Below are 7,967 nucleotides of genomic sequence, written 5' to 3' on the forward strand. Positions count from 1 at the left end.
CTGTAAGCCCATGTTCATCTCGGCAGCAATGATGACTCCAAGATCCTTTTCTGCCTCTGCACTGACAAGATGGGAGTTCCTCAGCCTGTAGATATGCTGCTGGTTCTTTCTCCCCAGGTGCATCACCTTGCACTTGTCAGTGTTGAATCCCATCCTATTCTCATCTGCCCACCCCTGTAACTTGTCTAGGTCCGATTGCAGCCTATTCCTCCCTTCTAGTGTGCTCACATCCCCCCACATCTTAATGTCATCTGCGAATTTGAACAGGGTGCTTTTTACCCCCAATCCAAGTCACTGATGAAGAAGTTAAACAGTGCGGGCCCGAGGACCGAGCCCTTATCTCTATGGTATGATAGGAGCATCGTCTATCGCTATGAAAAAATCATAGCAACTTTCTGAACTCAATGTAGAGATGGAGAGTTTTTTTAGTAGTTCTATTTTTATTAATCTGACCTATTCAATATATCGTTTTATAGAAAGAGGGATTTATGGAAATAGTACTTTGTATTAGATAAGGGGTGGCTTGATGAATCTTGGGAAAATAAGAAACACTTGAAACAATCTACTTTTTTCTAGACTCCAGGTGAAAACAAACACTTTTAGGAACTCTGAAAAGTTTGCATATGTTGTTTTCAATGCTCAGGTGATGAGATAGCTAAGGAGTTCTGTCTTAGTGAGACTGCCAGATTAAGTTTATAGGCTAAAGGGGCTTCAATGATCCAAATTAACATTTGTGCTTTTAGGTATTTATCCAGATTTTAAGAAGTGAACTTTGTTTAATATCTCTATTACTATTGTGCTCACTACAAATAAATAAGTGCAGAAAAAAAAAAAGAAATTGGTAGTGCTTAGGTATTAAGGTGATAGGCACCTATGAATTACGTGAGAGAGAGAAGTTCTTCGCTTCATGTTGTTAACTGATAAAGAAGGTTGTGCTACTCCAGAGTCAAACAGGCTAAAGTAAGGTGTAATTATATTAATTTAGTATGATGTCCTCTCCTACCATTATTTAAAGCAGAACAGAACATTCATTCTATCTGTTGTCACTAAGTCTCGTCTATATTTTGCCATCCTTTAAGCAGGAGACCTGGCTTTATGGAATTAATTGACCAAGGCAAATATCCTGCTCCCATTAAAGTTGACTTGCAGGGGAGCACAAGTACACCTCAGATTTGATCCTTTGTCCTATTCCACTCCTATGTGAGGCCTGACAGAATGAGATGATTCAGAGTGCTGCTGGCTTGCACCAAAAATATAATTTCTTGATACATTTTCTCTCAGGGGAGCGGGTCTCCCTTCTTTCTCAGATTCTTTATTCACTTCAGTCTGACTGCACAGCACCTTTGTGGTTTTGCTGGCCCTTGAATAATTCAACTCCCACATTCCCAGATATGCTCAATCCAACAACTGTAGAATGCACTGTCGAATACAGTACCATGATACCTGCTTTTTTGCAAGACTAGTTCTTTTTTGAGCAATAAAATAATTCCTCATCAGCAATTTTCCTATTGTCTCAAGGATACTCTTTCAAATAGGTTCATGGCCTACTTCAGTCTCAAATAGGTTCATGACTCTACTTCAGTCTCAAAATGGCTCAAAAACCCAGGTAAAAGTTAAAGAAATGGGATCTGAAAGAAGAAAGCAGCAAAGAGTAGAGCAAGGACCCCCAACTTCAGCACCACTTAGGGTGTCAAGAGTAAACATGTGAGGCACAATTCTCTGGTGCCTTAGAGTAGAAGCCGGAGGTACTGTGATACTTGAAAGCTTGCTCACCAAATGTACAGCTGGTCCAATAAAAGATAACACCCACAAGACTTCTTGCCTCTCGCATATCTCCTGGGCCATCATGGCCACAAAGTTACCTCAATATTCAATACATGTTATACTTATTTTGAACATGTGTAAATGGCTAAACAAGGCCTTGAAGAGGTAGGCTCACAATGTTCAGAGAAAGGTTACAGATACACACTTATATGTATAACTATAATTTTCGAGAACCCAGGCCTTGCTCTTCCAATTACATTTCTCATGCACTGCGGCATTCCCGTTCATTCACCAACGAACTACGGGTGAACAATTTTCCTAAATATTTTTGCCTTACAATACTGTCTGAAACTTTCATTACCTAACCCTTTCCCCATATACTGCCTCAGAGATCTCTCCAAAACTCCTCCTATTATTACTCCTATATTCTGAAGATTTAATCATCCATTTGAAACAAGGTCTTCAAGATGCTTTCTGGTCTCCATATCCTAACTAGGTCATGTAAATATTTTTTTAAATCTGTTTTAGTAGGTTTATCCAGAGCTCCCTAAAAAAGAAACAGGAGCTTCTTTAGCACTGTCTCTTTGCCCCTCACCCGTGTTTCCAAGAACAAGGATATTTATAGCTATCAACATGCACAGATGGAGAAGGGAAAGATATCTGGTTCTCTGACTTAATCACTTTCTGGGTGTTATACGAAAAATATATGGTTCATTGGAGGGCCAAAGTAAAAATCAGTGCTCTAATTTAAAATCACCAGATCCTGAGATCATCAGCTTTTACCCTATCATTTTTCAGAAAAAGCTCCCACTGGCACTAGTGGTACCTGTAATTTGTGCAGGATTGTGCAGATCTGGCAGCCGCAGGATCTCAGCTGCTTTGGAAAGCCAAAGGGCAGTCAATATTATTCAAAGTTCAATATACCCTCTTTGTTCAAACATTGCCATGTTTACTTGACTAGGTTTGGGGTAACTAAATATTGCTGACAATCTGAATCCTAGTCAATGGTTTAGCCTCTTTTCTTAAAGAAAAGAGGAAGAAAAAACCCCACAAACACTCATTGTTTTATGTCCATATTACTTACAGAGTGACAGAAGTCAGGAAATGCAGTGATGGTACACAGTATCCTGAACTTATTTTGCCATTGTTTCCCTCTGGAGCAGCAGCAGCAATACAAAAAAGTTCAAACTTGAAGTTTTTTGGCTTTCAATTTTCATGTGACAACCATAACAAATGTACTTGTTTAATTGTTGGATATTTTCAAGGCAGAACCAGGGCATGCACAGTCAAGAACAGGAACTAGCCCACAGATGGGGTGGCTGAATTAAATAAAGTAGATATGTTAGAAGATAAATTAATCTGCTAAACAATATAAAATTTACTATGTGCTTGAATATATCCTAAAGTCAATGCATGAACCAAACTTAACTTAAACTACTAATTCTAAAGAAGAACAAGCAGCTTTGGTCTGTCTCCACTAATAAACTTTGAATAGCAGAAAAAAACTGGTATTCTTATATGGTCCTGAGACTACTGTATGAGTGCTTAATCTTTTTTAGATATGGATTAAGTAACACGCTATATGTCTTAGGAGAATGAGGGAAGATTTTAAAAGGATTTTTTGTTTGCTTTTGAGGCAGGCAGAAAATGCAGAAGGAATTAAATATGATGAAGAATGAGAACAATGTGGACAATACACAGGCATCTCCCTTGTCACGCTGCCTGCAGCCACTAGGACCTGTCGAAAAGCCCCACAGAACTGTACCACTCAATGAAGAGTTTGAACCACAACTTGAACAGTTTCAGTATGGTCCTTCCCTAGGGGATATAGAAACCTTCCATGGATCCTTGGAAGGAGGGTCCCGAAAACGCAAAAGCATGCCCACAAAAATGCCTCCTACTATCACTCCAGAAGATCCCACCTCACCATCACACAGATCTGAAAACAACAATGCAGGCTCTCCCAGTCTTCCTTTGATGCTTCAACAATCCCCACAGCCCAAGTACAGCTCCCAAATGATAGACTTGTGTAACCTGGGCTTTCAGTTCTACAGGACCCTGGAGCACTTTGCAGCAAAGCCCATTAAACAAGAATCAGTAAAGCCTAGTATGATGTGGCCTAACACACCTGCTTTTGTGCAGTCTCCTTACTCTTATTATCCAAAAGTTCATCCTGGCCTGATGTTTCCTTTTATTGTCCCCTCAAATTTTCGTATCAGGAATCCCTTCCAAATGAAAGGTCCACCAGAACCATCGTTCAGGAGGACTGAAGTGAGGGAAAATGGTGAAAACAAACAAAAGGTGGAAAGAGTAGATGTCAATCTCCAAATTGATGACAGCTATTATGTGGATGTTGGAGGTGAACAGAAACGCTGGCAGTGCCCAATGTGTGAGAAGTCCTATACATCCAAGTATAATCTTGTCACCCATATTTTGGGACACAGTGGTATCAAACCTCATGCTTGCTCTCGGTGTGGCAAGCTTTTCAAGCAACTGAGTCACTTGCACACACATATGTTAACACATCAGGGCACTAGACCCCATAAATGTCAGGTGTGTCACAAAGCTTTCACCCAAACCAGTCATCTTAAAAGACATATGATGCAACATAGTGACATCAAACCCTACAACTGTAGAATATGTGGCAGAGGTTTTGCCTACCCAAGTGAGCTGAAAGCACATGAATCCAAGCATGAGAGCGGCAGAGAGAATATTTGTGTGGAGTGCGGTCTAGACTTTCCAACTCTTGCTCAGCTGAAGAGACATTTAACAACCCATCGTGGTCCTATCCAGTACAATTGCACAGAATGTGATAAAACTTTTCAATATCCAAGCCAGCTGCAAAATCACATGATGAAGCACAAAGACATCCGTCCATACATCTGTACAGAATGTGGCATGGAGTTTGTGCAGCCCCACCATCTTAAACAACACTCTTTGACCCATAAGGTAAGTCCCGAAAGGTTATATCTACCTCTGCTCTGAAGGCCAACACCAGCCCTGGGCGCATAAATTCTCACAAGAACATAAGTAAGTTATAGGCCCTTAGAATAGTTCTGCGTATGGATGTGTTTAAAAAAGCAAGCTGTAGTATCGGCAATAAGAGAAACCAGCTCATATCTTAAGGAAGGCCATGTCAGAAAGTCTTACAATAACCTGAGAGTTCAGTCAAGCCATTTGCATTGCTGGCCAAAAATAAAATTATACCCTCTATTTCAGCTTGTTTTTATCTCCAGCCCAACCCTCTATTTAAAATCTTAGTTTTGTATAATGCTCCTTTATCAGTTAACATTCCACAGATTTTTTTCTATTGAAAAATATAACTTAGTCCTCTGCTTAACTTAACTGGGTATTTAGTTTATATGTACTGGGGTGCATCTATGAATAAGTCAATAAAACATGTTATTGCTTGGCAGACTCAGAATAGCCAGTACTGCACTATTATCCTGTTGTCCTGGGGTAATTGCTTATCAATAAGAGAACTGGGCAAACAGGACCTGATCCAGAATGTAGCCTCAAATCACAGAGCTAAATATCTAAAACTATCATTTGTGTCCACAGGTAAAAGCTTTACAATTAATTGTGTACAAACAATTAATCTGAATGTAGATACAAAACTATTGGCATGAAAGCAAAAGCTAAGGTGAGCTCTCTTTATATGCATAGTCAATTGGATCAATAGACTTAGATGGCACTTACAGCTTATTACTTTTCCCTACCTGCCTTACTGAGGTAAGGTAGATTAATTAAGGTAGTTAGGCATGTAACTTCCATGTCTTTTAATTAGTGGAAGACACCTAAATACTTTTGATCTAGGTCTTAGGCCATATCCAGGTCAAAGGAGGCTTGCCTTTTCTTTCAGCATTCTGATTGGATGATATGGATGGCACTTGAGATGCCTTGCAAATACCATCTGCAACTGAATAATTCATTTACGGTTCAGTCAAAAGCCCATTGGAGTGTTGTTCCATTGGCTACATGGACAGGGATCAGGATCCAAGACAAGCGTGTATGCCTCAGTTTACTCCAGACCTACTCCTTGTTCTATAACATTAAAAAAATTCAGGCATTTTCTGGAGATTAGTGCCTTATTTTATGACCCAGAAATGGTCAGTAATACCTATGAAATGTCCAATTCCCATTATACTGTTGCTTAATTACATGATTCTTCTGCTTCTTGCAGAAATTCTGTACGTTTTTTTTCTATATTACCTTCAAAATACAGGCATATTCCTTGTTATATAGAGCTCATTCCTTTAGACACTTGAATCAACCAGTGCTAGACTTCTACAGGCATTGCTCAGAACATTAGTTACCATGACCCAATATGCTACATTATATCATCCTTAACATACACACATTTGGCCAACACGTGGTTTTTATTTAAGTTGTAACTGTGGGATAGTGGAGCTTTTCCATCAGTGAAGTTGCTCAGTAGATGTACTGATGGCAGTGAAATTCATTATTTCTTAACCCCGGTTACACAGTAGAGTTACTTTTTTCTTCCCTTAGATTTGTATTTACCTGGGTGGAAAAAGTATCCACATATCTATTACTGGAACTAGTAATATTAAAAAGAAAAGAATCTATGTAATTGGTTTCCTAGCATAGGTTGTTTAGTGTGCTGAAAGTAAAACAACTGAAGAAGTCATAACTAGTTAGTTTTCTGATTCTTCATTTCTTTCCAGGGTGTAAAGGAGCACAAATGTGGTATCTGTGGTCGGGAGTTTACCCTGCTGGCCAATATGAAGAGGCATGTGCTGATCCACACCAATATCAGAGCCTATCAGTGTCACCTTTGCTTCAAGAGCTTTGTGCAGAAACAGACTCTCAAGGCACACATGATTGTTCACTCTGATGTCAAACCCTTTAAATGCAAGGTAAGGATGTCTCATGATGTCTTGGGGGTTCACCGTCACTAAATATTCCAAACATTTCTCCACACATGGCAGGATATAATTATATTAACAAAACCTACATTTGTTAAAACACTTTAAAATCACTTCTAAAGTCTGTTGGGTTAATTTTTGTGTTTGTTTTCTTAATCAAAGTAGTTTCAGTATAGGTATAACAGCCAAATGAGGCAGAGGAACATCCAAATTTTTTTCATTTCCCTCTTCAGAATTATCAGTATTCTTAACGCTGGGGTTGTACTTTTTCTGAAAGAGAACTTAGCTTGATGATGATAAAGTTATCTGACAGTAAGCTAGCACATTTCATCCAAACAGAAGTCAAAGTGTTTAATAACCTAATATACCAAGTACACATAAGGTTTAATCTGTGCATAGTGTGGGGAGATACGGAAACATCACAGCTTCAGTACTGCACAACACAACAACAGCAGTTCAGGCAGGACATAAAAACACCACATCAAAGCAGAATTGCACGGGGAATTTGAATGCGTTAAATATAAATAACAAAATTTAAATTTGGCCAGAATGCTAGTATCCTAAAAACACTGCCTTTTGAAAAATGCACATTGGTATTGGTGGGAACAGGAAAATAATATAGGATGACATAGCAGGATTGTTGCCTTCTTCATGAGCCTGTGATGGAGATTAAAGGGTCCTATTGGATAGTGACTTCCCATAAAGTTGGGACATTTGGATTTGGGGATTTTACTGGCTTTTATACTCATCCTTTTTTAAACCTTTACATATATTTTTAAGCAGGCCATGTGGCTCAATCTTGACAGCCTTGGTTTATGAAAAGTTATAGGTTTCATTCCATTTTAGTAACCTTGACACACACAGTTACTGAATGTAGAGTAAATAGCTAAAATAGACAGTATTAGGTTTTTCAGTTCCCAGATACTTAAGATTCATTTTAATGAAACCTCTATGAGTCTTTCATGCAACAGTTATATGGAATCAAGATCTTTTAAGGGAATCCTGCCACCCCCAAGTAGCTCTGATTTTTAAAAGTTTGACGGAATGCTTTCCCATTGGAAAGTGAATCAAAATCTATATATGTACAAGGAATATGTGAATGTCAACATTTTTTACATGTGAAAACGTCAAACTTGAATCTTTTCACTCCTCTTATTTTGTTTCAGTAATGTCAAAGTGTTTTGTTTTTGGTCATTTAAAATCCATTTTGCTTGTATCATCTTTCATAGATTTCATAGATTTCATAGACATTAGGGCTGGAAGGGACCTCGGGAGATCATCGAGTCCAGCCCCCTCCCCAAAGGGCAGGAAGTC

The 7,967-nt window shown here is 38.8% G+C and overlaps 1 protein-coding gene across 2 annotated transcripts in view; it reads left to right on the forward strand.

Annotated features, from left to right (window-relative positions):
* ZNF366 (zinc finger protein 366) overlaps nt 1-7,967 on the forward strand; it is a 53,549-nt gene that overhangs the window by 26,195 nt on the left and 19,387 nt on the right. The window contains exons 2-3 of one of the 2 annotated variants that reach the window (XM_019532277.1): nt 3,401-4,713; nt 6,453-6,644. In XM_019532277.1, the coding sequence (XP_019387822.1) occupies nt 3,412-4,713; nt 6,453-6,644 (1,494 nt within the window). In that variant the 5' untranslated portion in view covers nt 3,401-3,411. The remainder of the gene's footprint in view (nt 1-3,400; nt 4,714-6,452; nt 6,645-7,967) is intronic. The other variant, XM_019532278.1, reaches the window with a different exon arrangement.

The sequence above is a fragment of the Crocodylus porosus genome, unplaced genomic scaffold, assembly GCF_001723895.1.
Source record: "Crocodylus porosus isolate Cpor-Errol unplaced genomic scaffold, CroPor_comp1, whole genome shotgun sequence".
NCBI lineage: Eukaryota > Metazoa > Chordata > Crocodylia > Crocodylidae > Crocodylus > Crocodylus porosus.